At 46.1% G+C, this 27162-nt stretch overlaps 2 protein-coding genes across 2 annotated transcripts in view; both read right to left on the reverse strand.

Annotated features, from left to right (window-relative positions):
• IMMT (inner membrane mitochondrial protein) overlaps nucleotides 1-27162 on the reverse strand; it is a 240552-nt gene that overhangs the window by 102582 nt on the left and 110808 nt on the right. The window lies entirely within an intron of this gene.
• The window catches only part of POLR1A (RNA polymerase I subunit A), a 70516-nt gene that overhangs the window by 14032 nt on the left and 29322 nt on the right, over nucleotides 1-27162 (reverse strand). The window contains exons 14-24 of the mRNA XM_059188279.1: nucleotides 26029-26220; nucleotides 13945-14094; nucleotides 12599-12782; nucleotides 10060-10142; nucleotides 9785-9943; nucleotides 8087-8185; nucleotides 6889-7041; nucleotides 5535-5617; nucleotides 3041-3206; nucleotides 2044-2265; nucleotides 947-1161 (exon numbers count right to left, since the gene is read on the reverse strand). Of these exons, the coding sequence (XP_059044262.1) occupies nucleotides 947-1161; nucleotides 2044-2265; nucleotides 3041-3206; nucleotides 5535-5617; nucleotides 6889-7041; nucleotides 8087-8185; nucleotides 9785-9943; nucleotides 10060-10142; nucleotides 12599-12782; nucleotides 13945-14094; nucleotides 26029-26220 (1706 nt within the window). The remainder of the gene's footprint in view (nucleotides 1-946; nucleotides 1162-2043; nucleotides 2266-3040; nucleotides 3207-5534; nucleotides 5618-6888; nucleotides 7042-8086; nucleotides 8186-9784; nucleotides 9944-10059; nucleotides 10143-12598; nucleotides 12783-13944; nucleotides 14095-26028; nucleotides 26221-27162) is intronic.

The following is a 27162-nucleotide window of genomic DNA, read 5'->3' on the forward strand; positions in this document are numbered from 1 at the left end:
TGAAGGCGGCGGGGCATCAGGGTCTTGGTTACAGGGAAAGCCCTGCCAGCCTCTGTGAGATCCCAGCATGATTTATTCTATCTGGGCCTCTCTGAGGCCTGACTAGAGGAACCATGTTAAGGGGCAAAGATAGAGTCTCTTCCTCCCCTCCGGTTCCTCCACTCACGCATTTGCCTTGACGGATTCCGACCTTCCGTCTGCAGTCCCCCTCCTGGACCCCAAAAATCTCACAGGGTGCAGGACGAGCAGCCAGGCCGGGCCCATACTTTGGAGGTCTTCCAGCTCTGCAGGCCAGGCTTAGTGAGCTGAGTGAGATCCCTGGAGTAGGGGACTGCTCCAATTCAAACCCAGAGCATGCCTTCCTTGGGGGCACTTGTGATGTTTTAGTCTAGTGTGGCTTGGTGCTAGTACATGGCTGGCTTCCCACCCATCCAGACCACAGGATTTTCCTACTTTTTGTTTATTGGTGAACAAGTCCAAGTTGAGGACTGCATGTGGTCCTTCTTGCTTAAGACTTCAGAATCCAAAGCTCAGAGGAACACCGGAGTCCTCACATGAACCCCTCAGGAAAGGCTGAGCCATGGTGTCACAGGGCCATGAATGATTTGCCTTGGGTCAGTCAGAAGCTGCTGAATGGGGAGCAGACTCCCTGCCTCTTAGTTAGTCATGACCACCAGACCGAGCTCGAGAGAGGTCATTTCCGCAAGCTCCCATGTGGCCGAGCATTTTCCTGTCTTGGGCCAGGTGGCGTATCCACTCCTACCTCCCTGCTCTTTCCCGTCCTGGAGCCCTTTGGGCCTGCAACGTTCCCTTTTTGTTTCACTTCCCTCCCTTCTGCTGGAGGCTCAAACCCAGGAGGCTGCCCTCCCTTCTGGAGTGGGTAAGGAAGGGCCTGGGAGGCTGAGTCTCCCTCAGCACATGCCCTGTAACAAGTCAACATCATTACCTGTCAAGAGAAAGCTCTGATTTCTCATAACTCTTCTCTGCTTGAGATGCCCACTCAACGCTGTAGTCATCCATCTTCTTTTCAAATGTTTCTGACACTGATGCAAAGTAGATGTCTGGGCGCCAGACAGCCAGACTGGGGTCAGGACAAGGAGCTGCCTTCTTCTGGTATTTTCTCCGACTCTGCTCATCTAACTCATTCCACATCTTCAAGATCTGAAAGGAAGTATAGGCCTCAGCCACATGGGAGGAAACCAGGAATGGGTTTGTCTCCCTGGGACATCCAGCAGGATAAGGATGATCATAGGCACGGGCTCCAAACAGGAGCAGGGGAAGGAGACAGAACCAGATGGCAATGAGAAATCCGTCTCAACACTGAGGACCGGGGGCTTCCCAGCACATGCTGCCTGACCATGACTCTCTGAGCCCTTTATCCTGGCCATTCAAACAAGGGCAGGGTGATCGGATGACCGTGAAAGTTAGCATCCAAACTGTCATTCTTTTTGAGTAGAATGGGGAACTATCATTGATAATGTTAGGGTGAAAGGCAAAGCCAGACATTCCTAGGCCAACCAGGACCTGTCTGTCCCTCATCTGGGCTTTCACACACTCGATACCCCAAGGCTATCCCACAGCAACTGCTGCAAAACGTTCTCCCTGCCTCCTGGCTGCCAGCTTGGTTTGCTGACTGGGACACCCCAGCAGCAGAGGGAAAGATCGGAGAACAGTGAAGCTGGGCATTTATGCCCTGCTCTCTCTAAGAAACCTCTGAGTAGGCTGTGCCTCCCTACTGCCCCCTCATCCCACCCTACAGCCACCCTCTCCATTCCTGGCGGGTGCTCTTCCTGTTTCTGCCCACCTGGGGTAGCCGAGGACCCAGGTTACCAGCCCCAGTCAATTTCCCCAAACCCCGCCACACCCTTGTGAAGTCCCCTCCTTAAGTTCCTATTTGAGGAATTTGTTTCATTTTGTTTCCTAACAGTGAATACAGCCAGATTATACTATGACACCCACTATTAGGAAACTACCCTGTTTCCTCAACCCCTGACTGAGGCCTACACGCTCCACACACTGAGGACACAATCACCCCCAAGTCACCTGGTGAGTCCCAAGGCTGCGGCCATTCTGGTTCCCACCCTCAAGGTTCAAGGCTTTCACAGCTGCTTGAATTTTCTGTGAATAACTCAAGAAGGCGCCTTTTCTCAGCAGGGTGTTGGGATGTTTGCTTTGCCATTTTTTGATGGCTCTGAAGTGACGGAGAGCTTTCTGGGGATCTGCTCGGGATAAAACCTCCTGGAGATGCTTCGATTTCATTATCACCTAAACAAAAACACACACACGAGATCCACATCACACAACTTCACAGGACCATGATGGTCTGTGTGGGGCCCTCACGATGACCCTCAGTGGGGCTGAGCACCCACTGCTGACCAGGGCCCTCGCTGCCCTCACTCCAGAAGCCAGGTGGGGGGGTTTCTAGGGAGAAACGAGGAGAGAAAGTGAAGTCCAAAGCTTTGGGACAGGCGCCAGGATGGGAAGGAGCCAGTGCAGGACCACGACCTTCAACTCTGCCATCTGCTGCCTGGCCATGGTCATGACGGCTTTGGCGCCGGACTGCAAAATGGGGTGACCACTCAGTCGCTGGGGGTGGGCATTTCTGAGGCGGTAAGGTACTGTATGCAACCGCCCCCAGCCCGGGTGTCAGCTAGGCCTGCAAGCAAACATAGGCTCTGCCTCGCACCAACTGGTTCTCATGCCCTGCCACCCACAGCTTTGGCTGCACAAACACAGAAGAACACCTACTCCCCCAGGCCGTGGTGCGGATAAAAGCGGACAGTGTTCACAGCACACTGTAGCTTAGGGCCCAGCACCTGGCAAGTGGCCCCGGAAGCTAGAAGCACGAGTGCTCTCTGCCATCTTGTGATGAAGGATCCAGAGCGGGTATGAAAACGTCGAGCACTTCAAAGCATCGAACGGTGCTTTCTAACCTTTCCCCACCCTGCCTTGCAATAGCCGCCCTCACCGCGTGGCAAAGCTCAGGGTGCAAGGCTCACCATGCAGCCCGGGGCCCCACCACTGGGGCCAGGCCTACTACCTCGTAGTTGCTGGCGAGGAAGGGGAACTGCTTGGGCTGCAGGAACTGCGTCTTGGGGATATCCAGGCCGTCCTCCCCGTACAGGAACTGGACCACGCTGCCATCACTGTCACGCACGGTCAGATCATACTGGACCACCAGCCCCTCCAAGTGCTTGATGATGCACCTGTGTGGAGGCCAGGGGTGGCAGATGACGGAAATGGAGACTGCTGCTCTGCAGGCAGCCGAGCCAGGCTCTCACATTCCATGTTCTGAGGTACGGCAGCTCCGGGACAGGGTCTGTGCTTCCTCATGGTTCTCTGGGAGGAGGAAGCTGCAGCCACGTGACTGAGAGCCTGGCTGCCACTCCTTGGCCCTGGCTCCAATGTCCAGCCCCAGCAGCTGGGACCGCTGCCTGCCTTTCACTGCCCTGCAGCATAGCACTCCCCAAGGACCAGTATCTTTAGGTCCACAAGGCAGGTAAGGCAGGAGGGATGCCACCCTGTCCACTGCTTCCGCAGCATGGTTAGTCCAGAATTGGCCAGGGGAACAAAGGGGACATTGGGAACGAAATGCTGATGTGCTCACTGTAACCTGGCGCCCCTTTTCCAATGTTCTCAGCGGTCGGCCGTCTCCCTCAACCTCTCTCCCTGCTACCTGGTGCTGGCTGCTTAGCTTACTTCTGGTCATTCTGCCTCAGACTCTTCAGCCATCTTATCAGGAGGTTTTTCTAGTAATCACTGCTCCCCCAAGCTCCAAGCACAGACCTCAGTGTTAGTCACCACCATCTTCTTGGCACCCAGCACCAGGCCTGGCAAGGCTGGTGCTGAAAATGCCGGAGGGCAGGCTGTGCCCTCTGCTCCTTACCCCAGGGCTCCCGCTCTCTGTACCAGCTATGGCCCTGCAAGGCTGCACGGCCTTGTCTTTAAAGGTCCACTAGATGCGGCTCCTTGAATATCCTGCTGCCGACAGCCCCCGCCACCCGTTTTCTCTCTCCTCTTTGTCCAACGTGCCCTGGTGCTATCACTCAGGCCTGCAGACTCAGCCAGGTCTGTCTGCCGCCCCCTGCCTCATCTTCCTGTGTTTCAGCCCATCGCTCTGTCTTTGCCCCACCTGCTTCTTCCTTTCCATCGCACTCTTGGGGGACAGCCTTCCGACGTCTGGCTGGGAGTCTCCACCACAGCCGAGCTGGCCCCCTCCAGTCCATCCTGTCTGAAGCACTGCATGTGACCTCTGCCCCAAGCCTCCACGGGCAGGTGGATCCTGGGGAGGCTCGTGCCCCTCCCCCCAGTGGCTGCCACCCTTCCGTTCCAAGAGGGATTCCATACATCCTCCTCCTTCCCCCACTGCATTTAATTGGCCTCAGGGACTCCTGCCTCACACAGGGATCCCCCAAACCCAGACTTAATAGATCATTTGTTTCTTAGCTTTTCCTACGTTACATGTATTGTTGAGAGATTACAGAAATGGCAGGTGGGGTGTAAACCCTGCTTATGGAGGGAAGTGGCCACGTGATCCCTGCTCCTGAGAGGGGAGTTCACCCAGGTGCCCCGGCTTCCCACTGACCAGCCACACAGGGCTGCCCACCCCAAACCCGCCCTTCCCTTTCCTAGCCCAACCCTGTGGGCTGCAGCCTTGGGAGTCAAGGGGAAGGGGACCAAAGCATGGGATGCAGCGTTGGGGACTGTGGGACACAAAAGCAGGAGGATAGGGCTGGAGCACACAAGGAAACCTCTGAGGGTAGGATAAAGGAGCTCCGCCTCCTTGTGCGGCAGTCACCCAAGGTCCCAGAGAAAAAGACTTCACACCATGCCTGAGAGGCACGGGGATTTCTTGTTGCCATCTCCTCCATTTCCTACCACCACTTCTCCTCGCACAGGCTCTCTGGGCTCACGAAGAACCACAGCCAGAGCTTCCCCAGGCTGCACTCCAAGAGAGAGGAGGCTGGCACACAGGTATCTGCCATCCTGTTCCGCCGGCCACTCTGGAGTCAGGCCTTGTTCGGCTTCAAGCATCACTCCTTCCCACCTGCCCAATGGGCCAGTTAGAGTGGCTACTTACTCCCTTTCCTCCCACACAGGAGAGAAAACAAGCAGGTCTGGGCTGGGGAACCCCAATGTGACACCTGCATCTGGGGAGACAGTAACACTAACTACAGACTCACAGGCAAGGCCCCTGGGACCGGAACCCTCTCTGCACTGTCCCGGATGCTGAGCCCTCCCAGGGCAGACGACAAGCTCCTCACTGCTCCAGGCCTTTCCCCGGATCCACAACCTCCCCTGGGGAAGCGGGGGGTAGGGGCAGAATGACACACCTGCAGAACACAGGGACCTTCTGCATAAACCTCCAAGCTCATGCTCTATCGATCGGTTAGAAGGGGAAGAATGTCCACCATTTTCTGTCTCAGGCACCCATGGTGGGGTCTTTAAAAAGTTTTTTCATCCAAAGGGACTGTAAGTGAACTATCAGTGACAACGCACAAGATGACAGAGGTGACAGAGTAGGGGCTTTTTACCTTTGGAGGTAGCCAGAGCGGCTGGTTTTCACAGCGGTGTCCACTAGCCCCTCTCGCCCAGCCATGCAGTGGAAGAAGAACTCCTGTGGGAGAGGCGGGGCCGGGCCCCAGAGGGGTAGTGAGGGCAGGGTGCTTCTGGAAGCAGCCATGTCCGAGCTCCCGCAGCCCCGGAGCTGATGGGCCCACCATTGCCCTCCCCCATGGTCACCTGTGTCTCCCCTTGCCTGAGAGTGGAAGGAAGGTGGAGTCTGGGTACAGGAGCCAAGTGCTCTCCCTGCACACATGCATTCCAGCCCTAGCCAGGCACCCTACTTTCCAAGTGGAAATGCTACCAGGGCCTCGTCACTCTTCCATGCAACCCACATCCCTGAATTCTCCCCACAGCGTCACTGGAGGTGCACGGTGCTTTCCAGACATTTTCACCTACCCAAGGGTGCAAAAAACACCCTTGCAGTAGTCATCAGCAAATGTAGAGATACACACATGCACAGAGACAGAAAACTCCAAACGATAACTTTATAAAACTATCCCATCCCTTGGATGCTTTATTCACCATCCCGTTCTGTTTTATTGCTCAAAGAAATGCCAGTCACTATCTGTTACGGTGATTTCATGATTCACTAGGGACTAGAGTTTAAGAAGTTCTGGTCTAGATCCTCTCTCCTCCATCCTCTGCCAGAAGCCATGGGTGATCACAGCCAATGTGGGATTGACAAGGAGCAGTCGGTGGCCTTGAAACCAAGGGCCGGTCCTGTTCACAACCTGGTCTTAGTTGTCTGACCTTAATGTACCAATCAAGGCACAAAAGGTACTAACATCCAGAAAGCCATTTCTGACAAATACGAGGAGAAAAGCTTTCTCTAATGGGAGAAGTCTGTTTTTGACCGAGAAAGAACAGGCATTTGCCACAGCTACTGGATTTTCCCACCGTGAAGGAGTCATGGGAGGAACCCCACGGTGGGGATTCGTGAAACCAATCTCTGTGATGTTCTCTTTGGCAACAGAGAGTACCCAGGTGAGGGGCATCCCCTTCTCTGGCTGCCTTCCAAGTACGTGAGAAATGGTTTTGAGAAGGGTATGGCAGGAAAAAGTGGAGCTGGGATTGGTCTGACTCATCTCTCCACTTCTTGGCAAACACTGAGCACTCACTATTGCCAGGTCCCGCGAAAGCTCGGGTGTTACAGTGGTGAATATACAGGGTCCTCGGGGGCCACAGGGTCTAGTGAGTCAGCAACAAACGGCTCGACATTTATTACTCAATAGTCCTTGCTCAAGGTTGTTGGTAAAGGTCACGGGCCTCCTACCATTGAGCCTGGCAATGAGAAGAGACACGAGGAAAACCCAGAATACATACCGGAGGCTTGATGCCAGTGAGGAATCTGCCAGTGACGAAACCGCCGGCCCTGGGCGTGAACTCATAAGGCTCAAAGCAGGGCAGTGACTTGCCAGATGCCATTAAGGGGGGTCTCCGACCTTCCAATTCGATTTGGCCCAGCAGGCATGAGATCTGGAAGGAAGGAAGCCCAAAGCAAACTTGAGATCCACACATGTGTAAAGCTTTGTCCTAGCAAAGGAGGGAAGGCCTGCTCTGGAAGGAAGGCTGCGTGGAAATTGGTTTGTGAAGTCCATGCTGGATTTTCACACAAACCAGAGGAGCTCTTGTTTCAAGAAAAGAACTGTGTTTTTGTTTTGTTGACTGATCAAAATTTGACACGTCTGGGTCACTTGTAAATGGTAGAAGAAGCCACATCTCAAAATCATCACGTTCTACCTGTAAGGGTCCCAAAGGCCCTAATAGAGAAACTGAGGTCTGCAAGAAAAAGGAATTTATTGTGATCCTTAAATTCTAAGGCCAAAAGGGAATAAAAGCACCTCTTAATATTCATGGGGGTGAGAGGACTTCACCTCAGTCAAGGGGGCTTCCTGATGGCATTCAGCCTTTTAAGCCCATTCCTTTATCGCTCTACACTCACCAAGGTCCTCAGGACTTTAAGAAGAACTATTAACATCTGCGAACACACAGCCACCTGAGGAGGTGACGGACCTCAGATCAGGGGTCAAGAAACCTCTAGGACAACGCCTATAATGTAATGATAAATGAAAAAAGCAGACCACGACAGGATCTGAGAGAGGACTGACCACACACGCGCACGCATCTGCCCTGGTGCTTGTTCATAACGTTGAGGTGTTAACAGGGGTTGCCTCCTGTACCAATTTCTGTATGCTTTTGTATTTTGTAGTACTTGTCCTGGTTTATATAGAATGTGGATCCTTTTAAAAAAAAATCGGAAAGAGGGGCGCCTGGGTGGCTCAGTGGGTTAAGCCTCTGCCTTTGGCTCAAGTCATGATTTCAGGGTCTTGGGATCGAGCCCTGCATCAGGCTCTCTGCTCAGCAGGGAGCCTGCTTTCCCTCTCTCTCTGCTTATTTGTGATCTCTGTCTGTCAAATAAATAAATAAAATCTTTAAAAAAAAATCAGAAAGAAATCTGAAAATTGCCTCCTGCCATGACCCCACCCTTCTGGCAAAACAGCCAGCCGGCCTTTGCCCACACCTGCATGGTGTTCACAGTCGACCCTTTGGCTCCAGACTGCACCATCATCTGCAAGTTGTTCTCTGGGAACTGTCTGTGCAGGCCAAATGGCATGCACGCCTGCAGAGGAAATAAACACAGCAAGTCAGTGACTTCACGCCTTTCTGAAACCCCAATGTAATCCCAAATCACAAGATAAACCCAGGATGCGAAAGCAATAAACTCAGACTATTTACCCAGAGATAAGTGTCGAGTCCCACTCAAGGTAAGAAGTCTCATTTGGCAACAATCCTTTTGCTAGAACCTCTGGAGAGAAGTCTAACAAGATGGCCCCACATGCTGCACTGTGCTGACCCCCTCCGCCAAGAAGCCCAAGGCTCTTATCACGGGCCAATGGGGACAAAAAGGGAGAAGCAGAGGGGCCAGCATATGCAGTTTGTGATCCTATAAAACAGCGGGTTCAAGAGAAAACCTGAGGTGTATCCTTGTGAATCTGCCCAGCAGACATGGCCTCGATTCCCGCACCCCCCTGGCAGCGAGGACCAGTGTCCATGTCACACTCACATTTACCAACACGCTGCCCGAGCACCACACGGGAGCCTGGCCTTGGATCCAGGGCCCATAGACATGGGCAAAGCCCTCTATGTAGAGCTGGAGGAGCCGGTGGCAGGGCCTCCAAGTCTGTTTCAGCCTCTGCCTAGGGATACAGAGATCTGGACCAACACAGGAGATGTATGTGTTCGGGGGGGCGGGGGGAAGAGGGGGCGTGGTGCGTGTGGTGGGAAGAGAGGAGCTGGAGGGACAAGAAACAATCCTGAGATGCTTCTGAGACAACGTCCCAGCATTCTCAGTCAAGCCCCGAAGCTGAGCCTCCTGGTTCTCTGAGAGGTGCTAGAAGGGCTCCTCTGAAGAAATCCTCTCAAGGATGACAAGAGGTCTCGTTCTTGGCAGTCTAAGGGATATCGAGAGCCGGTGAAGAGGCAAACACTGATTCTTGTCGAGCACTGGCCTTGCCTTCCCCCTCCTCTTCCGCAGCTCTGGGGCAGGAAAGTGCAGAGCCCAGGCTGTGGCCTTCGCCTGTCCAGGGACTTCCCTCTCCTTTCTCTGTTGCCCAAGACCTGGCTTGATGGAAAAAGCAGAAGGGGACTCCAGAGTACTTCCAGAGTGCTCCCACTGTGCCGAGAGTGTGGTGTAGATTAGCTCCTTAATCCTCTCAGCAACCCTGTGAGGTAGGTGCTCCTCATATCCCTACCTCCTGGTGAGTAAACAAAAGCACAGACTGGTTGTATCACTGGTTGTATCACTTGCCCAAAGTCACACAGCAAGTACATCGCCGAGCCAGGACTTGAACCCACACCTCCACCCCAGGCTCACCTATATAGCAAGCACCAGTGGTATTTTTGGTCCTCCATTTGGCTCCTCCACTAAATAGTGGCCCCAGAGGAATTATTTACTCCCCTTTGATGCAGTCACCCCCAAATCCAAACATTTGAAGAGAAAAAGTGCAAAGCATTCCCTCTCATCATTAACTGGTTAAGAGAACAAAGTCCTTGATTTTTCAAAACAGTGAATTCTACACATCTCACCTCGCATCTCACCTAGTTAACTGTCAAACAGCCCAATTACTCCAGAGAGCCCCAAGTGAGAATCAAAATGTAATTTTTTTAAAAACCAGCATTCAAAATAGTGGCGATAAGTGCACACACTCGCTGGACTAACCTTGTTAATCTCATTGCTGTAATGGTTCACTTCCTCCTTGAACTTCAGATCAATCATGTTAAAATCCCTCTGGTCTTTGCCCAGATGGGCATCCTGCCATTTCCCTCGGACCTCATCACATGACGCAGCTTCTGGCAGGTTTAACGCAGCCCTGACAGCCTACAAGGAGAAAAGGCACAGGTCGGAGGCAGCAGCCAAGGGAGGAGGGCGTGGGTTTCGTTCCATGGGAGCCCCAACCCTCTACCGCAGGCCGTAGCCACCCAGGCCCTCCTCACCCGTGGCCCGCAGTGGGTGGACTCTTCAATGACCCTGTGTCTCTTTGCATCTGCCTTTGGCTTCACCAGAATGTCTTCCACGCCTGGGGAGTGAGACAGAAAAGCGTGGGTAGGACTGAAACCGACCTGTTGTAAGCTCAGTGAGGTCGCAGCATGGTGGGCACTGCCATGAACAAAGGCAGCATAGGGACAGCAATGGGGACACCGACCTCCCTAGTGAGGGCCTGTCACCAGCTGTGAAGTGCTTCCCACAGGCGGAGCATCCTAATTACCGTTTTACACATGACCAAACGAAGGCTCAGACTTCAACTACCTGCCTTGTGTTACGTGGGCAGTGAGTAAACCCACGGCCATGTCCCAAACCTGTGCTCTCGGCCAGCAGCTCTATGAGCACACACTGGATGAATGGGCTGGGGGTGAAGACGAGGTTTCAGGTGAAAAACTGGGAAGGAAGAGAGACAGGGAAGGAACAGTCTGGTTTTGATTCCCAGAAGTGACAAGTCACAGGGCACGCGGGCACAGGCACATACCTGAGCCTGGGTGACAGGGACCACCATGGCAGGGTCTGCCCCAAGACCCTGCAAATGTCATTGCAGTTAAACCTTCCTCCTGGCTCCAAAGGGCTGAGGAAGTCCTCACCTTGGGCAGGACATCCTTCTACTTCACCCTCCAATCAACTATTTCCGGTCTATATGTGTGAGTGCTGCTGGACTCTAGAACTTCCTCAGCCAAGATGTGCATGGGAAGAAAATCAATGGTGCACTGTTTAGAAGCTGAGCTAAAACATCTGAATTCCCAATGCCACATCCTGGAGGCCTGAGGGACTCTAAAGAACGTGTACAAGTAGGAAGGGAAAGAAACAGTCCCTTTGTGAGGAAGCTGTCATCACAGAAGTGGGTTCTTCCATGGGGTCGGCTCCCGGTCGCCTTGCTGTCACTTCACTGACCCCTGGCTGTAAAGGCTGAAGAAAAGGCGACTTCACTTGGCCACCCTTTCCCCAGAGCTGTGTCCAGTTTGGCCCCGCTCCCTTTCTCCATCTCGAGGTCTCGGGAAGGCCTTGGCACTCGAGGGCTGATTTTCCCTGCGCCACGTGCTAAGCAGAGCTGCAGGCAGGGCTGGGTTTGTTGGGTGTGGTCCTTTTCATGCTCTGGGTGTGGCAACTTCCTCGACTTCTCATTTTTAAAATAGTTTGTTCAAGGGCCCTCTTCCCAATAAAGTGAAAACCAGGAGACAGCCCAAATGTTTAATTATAGGAACTGGTTAAATAAACTGTGGTACCAGTACACCACTAGAATAATCCATAGCTGAGCATGTAGGCTTATATTAGGATATTTACAAAAGAACATTTATAAATATATTCCATAATGGAGGAAAAGATCACCAAACTGTGTAGGGTAGGATCTCACTTTTTCCTGAATGTGTTTATACTGGCAGGTCTAGAAAGACAACAACAGATCAAGAGAATGGTCATCTCTGATGACTGAATGCTGGGGGACTTTCAACTGCTCTCTGGTCTGTACTTATTTTTCTTTCTCCACAGTTTACCTATATCCTGTAATTAGTAGGCCCCACTGCATCGAGTGCACGAGCTCCAGCTGAAGCAGGCCCAGGGGCCTCCCGGGGGGGACTTCCACCATGTCCACACACACATAAGTCTGCAAAGCGGAGTCCTACTCCCACTACTACGGTATTATGAACCTGACAACTCCAGCACTCGCTGTGGCTCGAGCTTGACATGCCGCAGGTCCCCTGCTCCTCCCAGAACACCACAGAAAGGCTCAGAAAGTAACAGCACACTTGCCATCTTTCTCAAGGCCAACTTGCTAAAATGGTGTGGCTCAGGCACCTGGGTGGCTCAGTTGGTTGGGTGACTGCCTTTGGCTCAGGGGTGACTGCCTTCGGCTCAGGTCATGATCCCAGACTCCTGGGATTGAGTCCCTCATTGGGCTCCCTGCTCCATGGAGAGTCTGCTTCTCCCTTTGACCTTCTCCCCTCTCATGCTCTCTCTCTTTCTCTCTCAACTAAATAAATAAAATCTTTAAAATAAAATCGTGTATGCTCATTTCCAGGAGAGAATGTAGCTCCTCTGCCTAGGTTAGGATTGTCCCAACAGGTCTACCCCAACATGGTGTTTCTGACGGTGCTGACGCCCCTGCGATGTGGGGAGGTGTAGGCAGTTCTGACAATAGGGAAGGCCCTTTGTGGAGCACAGAGTGCTCAGGGCATTCTGGAAACACACTCGCAGGAGAGAATGGAGATGGGTTTGAGTGTGAAAAATCAGTCTCAGGGACAGAAAACTATAGAGGCTGGGGTGGAGAATGGAATGGGGACTGAGGAGCCGGAAGAAACACTGGGTGGGGGAAGGGCGGAAAGCACGGGAAAGGACCAGGTCTGTGACATGGTGGTGGCAACCAAGAGAGGACATGGTTATAGGAGCCTGTCCCTCCCCTGGAAGCTGCTAGTAAAGTCAGGGAGACATCCTGATGGCCATGCTGGCCAGGAGAGAAGGGAGCCCCAGGGCCACTTGCCGAGCACTCACCCAAGGTGAAACCTCTGTAGAGCTGCAGGTAGGCAGTGAAGAGGCGGGCCAGGCAGGTGAGAACCTTGCCGCTGGTCTCCCCACCATAGATCTCATAGCAGCAGTGGACCAGGCCATAGGCGGAGCTCCCGTAGTGCGCCTTGTCCAGCACCCCACACAGCAGCTCCCCTTCTCTGATGATCACCTGTGGAGGGGACAACCACCAGTGCTGGAATGGAGGAGACCCCTCTTGTGTGAGCCACCCCCTCCTTTTCCTGTGTTTTATTAACCTTATTGTGTACGTCCCTCCACGGTACCTGCCACAGGTTATTGATGGAAAGGAAGATGCAAGGAGTGATGAATCACTAAATTCTACTCCTGAAACCAATATTACACTATACTAACTAGAATTTAAACAAAAACACAAACAAAAGAGAAATATGTAGCTTATAAGTGGAACTAATATATTTTTCCTAAATAAAGGAGAGGAGGACATAAAGACCCATATTTTTCAATTATGTTTGCTAGGGACTATTACCAGCACCCCTCCCCCCCGGACATTTTGCTTGTTTTCTTGTCCCCCTGCAGCACAACCCCACCCATACTGACTGGAGGTCAAGTACCCTTTCCAAGGACCTTATGACTAGAAATGAGAGCATCTGGAGTATAAACTCCATGAGCACAACCTTGGCCTAGGTTGTGCATAAGCCTCTATCTGTCAAATAAAATAAACAAATCTTTAAACAAAACAAGACAAAAAACCAACATAAGCTTTCTAATATCTTCTCAGGCATTTGCACTTTCCAAAGTTGGGTTAAAGCATCAGAAGCTAATTAAAGGAAGGACTGCTAGCCGCATAATGTAGCACACATTAAGCCCTTGATCTCTAAGGGGAAAGAAAAGCGGCAGCTTCAGTTCTAAATGGAATGTCTGCTACTTCCTGTGACAAAGCACTTGTGAGCTGGGGACTTAAGGTTGGAAGTCTTTAGTGTGGGGCCACTATCTGGCTGGCTTGCAGGAGCCCTGTTTCCCGAGGGCTGGAGCCGGAAGGTGTGCAACTTCACAGCAGATCCGTGAACTTGAGCTACTCAGGGGTCTCAAAGGAAAACATGGGTTCTGCATTTGCAAGTTCTGCAGAATTGAGTCCAGAGGCCTTCTGCTTCCCAAGTGGTTGGAAGGTTTATATGGAGGTTTAAATACCACCAATCAACTCTGACCCTTTCTAAAACCAAAAGTGACACCCATTTGGGCACAACTACCTCTCTTGAAAGCCATGACCTGAGTCTCCCTTTCTCCGTCTCTGTTTTATATCCATTTGTCTAAACCTGAGAGTAGATGTCTCCAACCGCACAGCTAGGCAGCCACACCTGGGACTCGCACATGGAGTCAGGGTTAAAGCCAGGAACAGGCCGAGGGGGCTCCTGTACCCAGGCTTTGCCACTGATCTTCGCCTTTCCCGATAAGCTCAGTGGGATGTGGTCTTCTGGGATTATGTTTATGAGCAGCGTTGACACAACCTGGAAAGAAAAGAAAGATGCTGCTGATTGTGGGGAGAAAAGGGGAGTTCCCTTTTAGGACAACCTGGCCCTGTTTATCCCCCAAAGCCAAACAACTCCACTCTGATGATCTGTAGGTAGAGCAAGAAAACCACACATTTCCACCTCTGTGGGACAAGCTGATCTCAGTTGTTCTCCACTTACATGCCGTAAGAGGGAGCTTAGGAACAGAAACAGATATACACCATTAAGAATTTCACTGGCACTCTTATTTCCTGAAATAAATTCTTTTTTGAGAGAGAGAAGCAGATCCCCTGGCTAAGCAGGGAGTCCCACTCAGGGCTCGATCCCAGGACCTGGAGATCATGACCTGAGCTGAAGGCAGATGCTTAACTGACTGAGCCACCCAGGTGCCCCTCCTAAAATAATCTTTAAAGTGAACAATCTTCTAGAACTGAAGATGAAGTCCCTGAATAGACCTAAAGGACAGAGAAGAAAAAAGTAAACTGCTGTGGGGTCACAGTAGAGAAAGATTTGAGTATGTAGTAAAAAAGTAAAAGCAATGACAGCAGGGTTGAGAGATGGTGGGGGTCACAGCGCTGTCCTCTGCCAGAGGTCAGCCCCAACATGATGTCAGTTCCAGGACTGAGGCAAAGGTTGAAGAACACTCTTCAGAGGCATCCTTATTTCATCTTCAGGCCACATCAAAACAGATGAGTCACCAAAATTATGGTCAATAACACCCTCCCACAGAAGAGCTTTGGCTTTCCAGTGGGTGCAAAGGAAGGAAGGAAGGGAGAGCTCTCCCTCTGAAGGGCTTCACACATGAGGCCTGGATAATCTGACTGAGAAGCTTCAGAGATGAGAGGATGTTCCAGAGTCTCTGGTCTACCACTGACTGGTCACGTACCGAGGGGCAAAATGACTGTGCTCTTCGGGTTAGCACCGCTCATTTGCAGGGGAGATAAAATCCACCTGTTCTTTCAGCAATGCTCTACTGAGTGCTTACAATGGGCCCCGTGCTGGGAAGCATCACGAATGAATCAGTCTGCCTTCACTGGAACCTTCCTTCCCAAAGGGGACTATCCTTGGAGGAAAACAAAACAGGGAAGGAGAACCCCAAGGAGAGCAAGGGGGAAAGGGGAAGGAGTATTCAGGATTTTCAGTAAGACAAGCAGGGAAGGCCCCGCCAACAAGGTGGTGAGGAAGCAAACCATGCAGAGATCAGACCATGCATTTCAGGCGGGAAGCTTTTAGTCTGAGTGAGAAGGAAAGCTATTCGGGAGGTTCTGATCACAGGAGTGACATGCTCGGATTTTACTTTTAACAGGCCCACCTGTTCCAAATACATTCATGGTCTAGACACTGAGGCTACGTAAATTTCTCAGAGAATAAGCCTGCTGAGTGACACTGACAAGAAGGACCAGGACTTCAGAAGCGGTTATTAAAGCTGAGTGAGGAAGGAGCACCATGGGATAGTCTCCACGTGAGGAACACCACAGGATCCACTGGTTACATGACGGGCAACCTGACGGCTCCCACCCAATTAGGATTTACAGAACTAACACCAGAAATAAAGTCATTCAACAGGGATTAATCATGGATACTGAGAGACTGGGGAGTCTTTCCTTCCTTTGCCCCAGCTGGGTGCATCACGGTTGCCACCCACTCAATAAGTGGCTGCTAACTGGAGGTTGGGGGGGCGATTTCTGAAGCAGCTGCTCCACTGAGAACCCAGGCGGGGGCAGCTGTGCCTGGGTATAACCATGACTCCAGAGAGGGGCAAAAGCACACATTCCCAAAGATGTAGCAGGCAAGGTGCAAAGAGGCCAGGGCAACAGGCATGCGGGCTAAGGAGGGGCTGGGAGCCATCAGCAGGCATCAGTAAATAACTATTTGTACACCTGCACCAGGCCCCACAGAGTGGCGTCTTTATGTATCATCCTTAAAGAAAGCAGACAACACTCTGCCTCAAAGGAAGATGACCGGTAGGGCCATAACCGCACTCTCCAGAAAGCTAGCACTGCCAGACAAGGGAGAGGAAGTAAAACAGGAGGGTGAGGCTTCCCTGTGAGGCTGACCACAAGCTGCACCTCAACTAAATCACCACAGCGTGGACTGGCAGGCTGGGCACAGTCAGGATAGGAAGTCTATGTGCAAGGTGCAAGCACACATAGCCAACCATCAGAGGACAAGGAAATACGACCCACCATCTTGTCTATAAAAACAAGAACGCAGAAGAAGCAAAGCACTTGACAAATTCCAACAACCTTTCATGATAAAAACACGCAGCAGAATAGGAATAGAAGGGAATGGTATTGACCTGAAAAGAAGGCACTTATGAAAACCCATAGTTAATATACTCGGTGGTTGGGTCACCTGGGTGGCTCAGTCAGTTAAGCATCCAATTCTTGATTTCAGCCCAGGTCATGATCTCCCAGTTGTGGGATCCAGCCCCAGGTCAGGTTCCATGCTCAGTGGGGAATCTGCTTGAGATTCTGTCTCTCCCCCCACTTGCAGACTCTTCTTTTCTCAAAATAAATATATTTTTTGAAGATTTTATTTATTTATTTGCCAGAGAGAGAGAGTACAAGCAGGGTGAAAAGCAGGCAGAGGGAGAAGCAGGCTCCACACTGAACACGGAGCCTGATGCGGGTCTTGATCCCAGGACCCTGGGATCATGACCTTAGCTGAAGGCAGATGCTTAACTGAGACACTCAGGCATCCCTAAATAAATCATATCTTAAAAAATGCATACATATATACTAAACAGTCCAAGACTAGACACTTTTTGCCCAAGATCAGGAACAAGACAAAAGATACCTACTCCCACACTTGTATTCAACAATGTACTAGAAGTACTGGCCAGGGCAATTGGGCAAGACAAAAAAAAATAAAAGGCAGCCAGATTGGAGAGGAAGAAGTAAAACTACCTCAGTTTATAAATGACATGATCTTTAGATGGAAAACCCTAAAGAATCCACAAAAAAGTTATGAGACCTAGTAAATTACTAAGCACAGAGGAAGGATGCAAAGGTCAACATAGAAAATCTACTATTTCTATACATTAACGATGACCATCTGAAAATGAAATTAACAAAATAATTCAGTTTAAAAAAGTATCAAAAAAGAAAATACTCAGGAATAAATTTAAAGCAAAGAAGTGTAAAATTCATACACTGAAAAGTCTAACACAATGTTGAAAGAAATTAAAGAAAATCTAAATAAAATGGAAAGACATCAGGGATCAGAAGACTTAATATTGCTAAGATGGCAAGGGTCCCCAAATCGATCTACAGGTTCAGTGCAAACCTTACTGAAATTCCAACTGCAAGTTTTGTATAAATGAACACGTTGATCCTAAAATTTACAAGGAAATGCAAAAGACGTGAATGACCAAAACAATCTTGAAAAAGAAGAACATAGTTAGAAGACACATACTTCCAGATTTCAATACAACAAAGGACACAACGATGGCATAAAGATTGACATACTGATCAATGGAAGAGTCCATAATGTGGAGCAATTAGAATGCTCAGGCATTGCGGGTAGGAATGTAAAATCGTACAGCTGTTAGGGAAAACAGTTTGGTAGTTCCTAAAAAAGTTAAAAATGGGGACGCCTGGGTGGCTCAGTTGGTTAAGCAGCTGCCTTCGGCTCAGGTCATGATCCCAGCGTCCTGGGATCGAGTCCCACATCGGGCTCCTTGCTCGGCAGGGAGCCTGCTTCTCCCTCTGTCTCTGCCTGCCACTCTGTCTGCCTGTGCTCACTCTCGCTCTCTCTCTCTCTGACAAATAAATAAAATCTTAAAAAAAAAAAAAAAAGTTAAAAATGCTCAGGCATTGCTGGTAGGAATGTAAAATTGTACAGCTGTTTGGGAAAACAGTTTGGTAGTTCCTTAAAAAAGTTAAAAATAGCAATACCATATGACCCAGCAATTCCACCCTTAGCCAAGAGAACTGAAATGCATCATCACACAAAAACTAGTACATGAATATACATGGCAGCTTTATTTAAAATTATCAAGAGGGGAACAACCTATACTATCCATTTATCACCCGACTAACAAAATGAGCTATTTCCATACAATGGAATATCATCCAGCCATAAAAAAGAATGAAGTCCTGTTCACGCTACAATATGAGTGGATTTTCAAAGTATTATATTAAGTAAAAGAAGCAAGTCACAAAAGGCTACCTGTTCTAAGGTATCAGTTACATGAAATGTCCAAAAGAGGCAAATCCACAGAGACAGAAAGTGACTACTTTGGAATGAGGGAGGGAGGAATTGAGACTGTTGGTAATAGGTACGGGGTTCCTTTCAGGGATGATGGAAATGTTCTGGAATTAGCTAGTAGTGATTGTTGTACAACACAGCAGGCATACTAAAAATCTTTGAATTATACCCTTTTAAAAATCATAAATTTTAAGTTAAATATGAATTACATCTCAATAAGAAAAACACAGAAGTCAAACAAGAGGATTTTAAGCTTCTTCCTGTGATAACATTCTAGAAATGTTAAATTTACTTTCTGGTCATAAAGTATTATGCTAGGGAGAAAAGACAACCTGCAACCTGTTCTTAAACTGAAGGGTAGATAGCAGTATCTTTGAGAATTTTAAGTGGATTTTTTAAATATTGAACTTTAAAAATGTTTTAAAAATTAAAAGGATTTCTTTAAAAAAAGAAAAGTTTTAAAATGTATATATCCTTTGACTTGGCAATCACACTGCTAGGAACTCATCTCAAATACAAACCAAAGAAAGTGCCTGAGTGTAAACGTAAGTGGGTGCTTACCACAGCACTAGGTAAAATGTAAAAACCAGGTAACAATTAAATGTCTGCCCAAAAAAGCCAGTTAAATCAACTATGGTATATCCATATCACTGGATACAACAGAGAAGGGGTTAAAAAGAATGACATGGATCTACAATATGTCATTAAGTGAACTAAATCCATCACAAAGCAATTTTAAGAAAGGTCCTGCCCGTTAATCTAGCACACGAAGGCAGTTTAATGAACTTCTTGCCATATTCAGAGTAAGTTAGGGTAGTCTGAGAAAAATACAGACTGCTTGAAATAATGGAATTCCCTTTGGAAGGCCTGGTGGCTCATTCAAAGTAAGCCATGTTAAAAATCAGTCAAAAAAGGTCCATGCACTTGGTGGTCATGAAAGCTCATGTCTCAGGTACAAGGATGTTACAGATAAAAAGGTTTAAAATATAAGTTCAAAACTGAATGTCAAATTTAATCAGGACTCATGGTTCTCCTGACTAGGTATTCTATCTCATTCTGAATTACTTTCTATGAGAGTATGTGTGGACATGGAGAATAGGGTTGGGGAGGGAGGGAATGTTTCCTTTTTCCCTTCAGGTCACTGTGTTCTTGTTTAACAACAACTTCTGTTACTTCTACAGTTAAAAAGAATTTGAGGGCGCCTGGGTGGCTCAGTGGGTTAAGCCGCTGCCTTCGGCTCAGGTCATGATCTCAGGGTCCTGGGATCGAGTCCCGCATCGGGCTCTCTGCTCAGCAGGGAGCCTGCTTCCTTCTCTCTCTCTCTCTGCCTGCCTCTCAGTGTACTTGTAATTTCTCTCTGTCAAATAAATAAATAAAATCTTTAAAAAAAAAAAAAAAAAAAGAATTTGAAAGGCACTTATCTAATAACTGAATTCAGGAAGGTTGCTGAATACAGGGACAATACACATAAATTAATTGTATTTCTACATCTATATAATTAGAAAATTTAATAAACAATGCCATCTATAATAGCAATACCTAGAAATAAATTTAATGAAAGATATACAAGACTTACATAATTGAAGGACATACTATGTTCATAATTTGAAAGATTCAATACTGTAAATATGTTGATTCTCCCTAAAGTGATCTAAAGGTACAATGTAATCCCAATAAAAATTCTAGAAGGTATTATTTTGGGGGAAATTTATAAGCTGACTTTAAAATTTATATGGAAATACACAGGGCCAAGTATATGCAAGACAGTCTTGAAGAACAAAGCTGGAGACTTTTACTGTCAGAAATCAGTATTATAAAGCTACAATAATTAAAATAGTGTAGTACTGGTACAATGAAATCAAACAGATCAGTGGAATTAAATAGAGGCCAGGAAGAGACCCCCATCTATGTGACTAGTTGATTTATGACACAAGAGATACTAAAGAGAAGTGGAAAAATGCTGGTCTTTTCAACAAATGATGTTATATTAACTGGAGAGCCATATGGGGGAGAAAAGGAATCCCCTACCTTATATCGCACACACCCACAAATATCAATTCCACGCAGACAAGTAAACCTAAGTGTGGAAGTAAAACAGTAGAGCTACTGGACAATGACACAAGGGAATATCTTGATGCCCTCAGGACAGGCACTTATACAGGAGTAGCTTTGAACAGCACATGCTGGTGAATTATAGTAATAAAAAAGCTCTGATCATTAGAAAACAGCACTGGGTAAAAAGGCAAAAATTTGGCAATGGACGAACACAAGAACATATAAAAAAAAAACCCTTACTTATTTATAAGAAAATGGCATGGAATAGAAAACAAGAAAAGGACTCCAATGAGCACTTCACAAGTGATGATCCCCTAATGGCCAATAAGCATATGAAGATGTACTCAACCTCACTTATCAGTAAGAAAATGCAAGTTACAACCATAATAAGGTGCTACTACACACCCATCTGAATGGCTAAAATAAAACTAATGGAAACAAATGGTACAATAATTCAACTTCCGCTGAGCATAGGAAGTAACTAGAATTCTCATGCCCTGCTGGTAGCACTTTGGAAAAATGTTTATTAATAAATCTATTAATGTTAAACATAGATCTTATGATTCAACAATTTGATTCCTTGGTATCTAGCCTACAAAATGAATGTGTATGTTTCACAAAAGATATACAAGAATGGTGATAATAACCCTATTTGTAATAGCCAAATGAAGACAAGCCACATGTTGCTGGAGAGTAAAAGAGTAAATATATGATGGCAGCGTTACACAATGGAATACTATACAGCAATGAACTCTTGCTATGTGATACCATGAATGACTTACGCAGAGATATGACTGACCATTCCATTTACATACAGTTCAAAAAAAAAAAAAAAGACAAAATGTAATTAATAACAGTGTTCGAAGTCAGGTTGGGGGCCATCTTCGGAGAGGGGTAAAAATAGATTGGGGTCTGCAGGGGTCTTCTGGGAGTGCTGGTGAGATTCCACTTTCTCGTCTAGGTGATTTTACAAAGGTGTATTTACTTTGTGAATGTTCACTGAGCTGAACACTTGAGATATATACAATGACAGGCAAATCCTTTTCCTTTATATGCTCTTTCAACAAATGCTGAGACCTCAGATTCTTAAATGAGAGTAAAGCACTCAAGAGGCTGCCTCAAATGCCCTTGAGAAGGAGCCTAAGACTTGATTTTGGGGTACAAATAGAGCACCTAGGTGACGCTCCTTATCTCCTAATTCTACACATGGCTTTTCTCTGCAGAATCAGACTGAGCCACCATCAAATTCTTGTGCATGGCAGTCATTCTTTTCTTTTACACCTACTTGCAAAGAAGTAACAGCCTGTGGCAACCTTGCAAAAACACCAAAAAACCTTAACTGTGACACAAGTAAAACCTGGGCCTATTCTCTAGTTTTACTAATTGAATGGTAATAATCTTGGCCCAGAAACACTGTAAGATGAAAATGATTCCTAACATGACCAAATTATTCCATCATTCTAATCTTTTCCATGCCACACATTTTCTCACTTATGTGCTTAACATGGTTGTGACAATGAACACACAGAGAATGCTGTAGTCTATTTTTGTTTTCAACATTAGGTCAGAAAAATTTCCCAGGCTGTTTCACAATATGGTCTTTTAAAACCACTATTTTAAACAGCTACATAATATCTTCACAAACGGATGTTCCACAGTTTCCTTAGCGCCAATGTAAAATATCCAGGTTTTTCTAATTTTCCACCTCCATCAACGGTGGTGTAACAGGCTACTTTTTTCAAGTAGCTTTTTCTACATTTCAGACTGTTTCCTTTGGCTAGATTCCCAGATTGAAGGGAATCAACATATTTATGGTTCTAGATATATATTCTTTGCCCACTATTTAGTTCTATTTTGAACACATAGCTTATGTTTAAATAAAATTCTAATAAATTCTGGACAACTACTTAAAATATAATCATTCACTTCCAAGAGAACTTCAGATGGCTTATAAGATGAAGACAAATAAACAGAAATAATAAAAATAATAGAAATAAAAATAATAAAGCAGACAAATACATATGGCCAACTAAGTCAGAAGCCAGGAAACTATAGCCTATAGGCCTCATCTGGTCTACCACCTGTTTTTGTAAGTAGGTAATTGGATCACAGTCACGCTCATTCATTTATGTTTTGTCTATGGCCGCTTTCATGCTACAACGGCAGAGCTGAGTAGTTGCAACAGAGCCTGTATGACCTGCAAAGCCTAAACTATTTATTGTCTGGCTTACAGAAAAAGGTTACCACTCCTTGAACCAAACAATCCATACTTACAGATTTTAATCTTAAATTGCAAAATTCCCCATCTATTCAGTTAAACTGACTTCCACTTCTGGCCAAGCTAGAGCAACAGTGACCTAATGACTCTTCCACCAAAAACAACAGCAAAAGCAGACATGATCATGAAACAATGGTTTTTAAGACAGTGGACACCAGGCAATGAAGGACAGTGATCAGCAAAGACAGTAGACTTGAACTATTTATTAACTGACATTTTAGAGCACTTGATTTAAGAATAGCCGAGTATACATTATTTTTATGGGCTCACAATATTTACCAAGATACACTATAGTAAACATAATCTCATACACAAACATCAATAAATTTTAAAAGAATTCCAGTCACCCAACATATGTTTTCTTGCCACAGTGAAATTAGATTGGAAATCCATAACAAAGATATCTGGAAAATCTCTTAAGTATGTAGAAACTAAATAATGGACTTTTAATTAACTCATGGGTCAAAAAGAAATCAAAAGGCAAATTAGCAAGTATTTGAATGAAAATGAAAACAACATAATAACTTAAGCGATGCTGCTTAAGCAGAACTTAAGGGGAAAACTTATGAAATGCCTATATTAAAAAAAAAGGGGAAAAAGGTCTCATATAAGTGATTTCAGCTTCAATCTAAATGATGAGACAAACAAGGGCAAATCAAACCCAAAGTAAACAGAAGAAAAGAAAAATTAGATCAAAGTGAAATCAATGAAATAGAAAACAGAAAAATAAAGAAAGTCAATGAAAGCTGGTTCTTTGAGAGCAAAACTAATAAATTTCTAAGCAAACTGATCAGGAAAAAAGAAAAAAGACACAAATCAGGGTGCCTGGTTAGCTTTGTCAGAGGAGCATGCAACTCTTGATCTCAGGGTCATGAGTTTGAGCCCCACATTGGGCACAGAGATTACTTAAAAAAAAAAAAAAGAAAGAAAGAAAAATTTAAATCACCAATATCAGAAACGAGAGAGCTGACCCCCCCTATAGATTCTGTAGATAGAATAGTAAAGAAATATTATAACTTTATGCCTATAAATTTAAAAACTTATGAGGAAAAAGTCATCTAAATCACAAAGTACTGAGGCTCATTCAAGAAGAAACAGATAACCTCAAGAGCCCTATATGTATTAAAAAGATAGACATCTTAGTTAAAAAAACCTTCCTATGAAGAAAAGTTCAGTTCCAGATGGATTCATTGGCTAATTCAACCAAACATTTAAGAAAAAAAATAATACCAATACAATACAAAGTTACAGAAAGCTAAAGAGGAAATATTTCCCAACTCATTCTAGGAACCCTGCATTACCCTATAACAAAACCAGGCAAAGATATTACAAGAGAAGAAAACTACAGATCAGTATATGCATATCTTAGAGATATTGTGGGGTGAGTTCCAGACCACCACTATAAAGTGACTATGAGGATAAAGTGAGTCAAATGAATTTCTAGTTTCCCAGTGAATACAGAAGTTATGTTTACGCTGTACTGTAGTTTACTGTGTGCAAGAGCATTAATTTTAAAAAGCCAATGTATATACCTTAATTGAAAAAATACTGCTTCACTCCTATGTGGAATTTAAGAAACAAAAGAGATGAATATAGGGGAAGGTAAGGAAAAAATAAGATAAAAACAGAGAAGGAGGTAAACCATAAGAGATTTTTAACTACAGGGTGCAAACTGAGGGTTGCTGGAGGGAAGGTGGGTGGGGGGATGGGGTAACTGGGTGATGGGCATTAAGGAGGACACGTGATGTAATTAATGAGCACTGAGTGTCACACGCAACTGATGAACCACTAAATTCTACCTCTGAAACTATTAATACACTATATGTTAACAAAATTGAATCTTTAAAAAATACTTTAGTGCTAAAAATGCTAACCATCATCTGAGCTTTAAGTTGTAATCACTAATCACAGATCACCATGACAAACAAGATAATGAAATAGTTTGAAATTTTGTGAGAATTACCAAAATGTGACATGGAGACATGAAGTAAGCAAATGCTGCTGGGAAAATGGCACCAATAAATGCAATGAAAAATGAAACAAAGCATACAAAACCGCTTGAATGCCGGGGAGCCATAAACCTTCGAGGAGTAAAAAACACAGTACCTGTGAAGTTCAATAAAGCAACGTGTAACGAAACGAGGTATGCTTGCATCCCTCACCAACACAAGTGCAAAAATATTCTCAACCAAACTTGAGCAAAGTGAATTTAAAAATACACAGATGGGGTAATATCTCATGACAAGTAAGGGCTGCCCAGAACGCAAGGCTGGGTTAACAACGGAAAACCAGTCAGGCCGCAGGTGTGCACACTTAAAAAACTACTGAGCAGGAAGAGACCTGAGAGATTATCACCCAGAGCCCTTTGTATTCTAGATGAAGAAAGGAGGCCCACAAAGCCAAGATCACGCAGCTGATGAGGAGTTAGGCCTTAAGGTTAAAACTGGAGACCCAGACAACAGCAGAAACACACACACTACTGTATTTCATTATTTTATCGCCACACACACCATTATTTCATTACTTTGACAGGAAGCACAGTGTGATCTCTTAGGAGCTAGGAATCCTGCGTCTGAATTCCAACTCTGCCTCCTACAGACTTGGGCATGCCATTGAAGTTCTCTAAGGCCTCAGTACCCTCGTCTACTATAATAATAGTATATTATACTATATATCCACACACACACACACAAACACAGAGTATATATAGTATATATACAGCAATAAGTATATATACACTATATTACTGTATATACTATATTATTACTGTATATACTATATTATATATACTATGTTATTGTATATATACAGTAATAAGTATATATATATATACTAATTAATTATTATCTGTTACGTTATGTAGTCCTCACAGCCCGTGCTGTGAAGACCATTATTATCCCTATTATATATATATATATATATATATATATATATATACACACACTACATATATATATAATATATATATGTACCATGTCAGGCCGCAGGTGCGCAGACTTAAAAAACTATATATAGTATATATATATATGGGCTGGTTGTGAGGACCACATAACGTAACAGACCTACAGAGCTACAGTAAGGTACTCAGCCCCTCCCAACAAAAAAATTACTACTACTGCCACCAATACCAGCACCTCTTCCCACTGTATCTGCATTATGAGGACATCGAGGACAGACACTATGCAGTCCACTCTTAGCAGACACTCCCCTGAAACCACCCAGACTCAGGAAGCCCACCAAAGAGAAAGTCATACAGATCATACAGGTATACCTTGGGTTCAGTTCCAGAACATCTGATTTGCCGTTTCTCTACGTCTGGATTCTATTGGGAATGAAATCTTTTACATGAGTGGCCTGTTTCCTTTTTTTAAATTTCTCCCAATTACCTGTTTTCCTGTCCACAGTGGAAAGGGCTTCAGGATGGCAGGAGGAAAGAGCTTCACACGCCCCACCTTGTCTGTGAGTCCTCGGTATAGCAGCTCCATGTACTGCTCCCGAGTGAAAAAGCAACCTCGAATGGTCATGTTTGCACCTGAAACCATGTGATCTTGGATCAACCCTGCCAATGGTTGGCCATCCTGCAAACCAGAACAGGTAAGAAAGAAGGCAAATGTGAAATTACATTCTAATTCCTAATCATCCGCTTGGAAGCCATGTACCAACAACAGCGCTCCCCTCCACTCCCTGTATTGTCCTGCCCACAGCCTCACTAGGCCCCGGGCTTGAGCCTCCCATCTGGAGAGCAAACTGCCTCCCAAAGCACATGACCTGGGCTTCCTGACCAGCTTCCCCCTTTACCATATGCCCACTGTTCTAGATCAAAACAGCTCCAACTCGTCCAGTTCCCCACGCCTTCTTTCCATAACCCCATCTGGTTCTAGTTACTCCAGTGTTATTTTTGGCATTTTTGCATAAATTTGGCCTCACTACAGTTTGCTATGTTCTTGCTTTTATATTTTGGTTTTATGCTTTAGTATTTTTCACACATTTCTGGCCTGGTTTTCCTCTAAATCAGTCATCCATTCAGTAAATATTTATTGAGAGAATACTATACGCCCAGACATTTGGGTTAGCCCTCCAGTCTACTCTAGTGGGCCAGATATGATCCTTTATGGTGAGGAAGAACTAGATAGTCAGCAAATGACTGGACAACTACATTATCACAAAGAATTTTGAATATCTTGGAAGAAAATAACAGATGGGTCATCATATAGATTAGAGGTAGGGGGATGGTCAGAAGGATTTTTCAGGGGGCAGTAAGAACTCTGAGTATTACTGATGTAAGCGTCAGCTCTCTAAGGGGTAGGGGTTCAACCCGAGGAACCTCAAGAGGGTTGAGAGGCCTTGCTGTGCCTGACTATGGAAGAAAAGAATGTGTCTCTTTACAATGCAGCACATGCTCATGGCGGGGCCTTTAATAAAGGCTGTTATCTACCAGATGCCCAGACAAGGGCTTTAATGTAAGCCCCAGTACGTTCACCTCATTTGGAACTTTTTAGAGACTTTCTGAGCCCCAGTCT

The sequence above is a fragment of the Mustela lutreola genome, chromosome 9 (assembly GCF_030435805.1).
Source record: "Mustela lutreola isolate mMusLut2 chromosome 9, mMusLut2.pri, whole genome shotgun sequence".
Classification (NCBI taxonomy): domain Eukaryota; kingdom Metazoa; phylum Chordata; class Mammalia; order Carnivora; family Mustelidae; genus Mustela; species Mustela lutreola.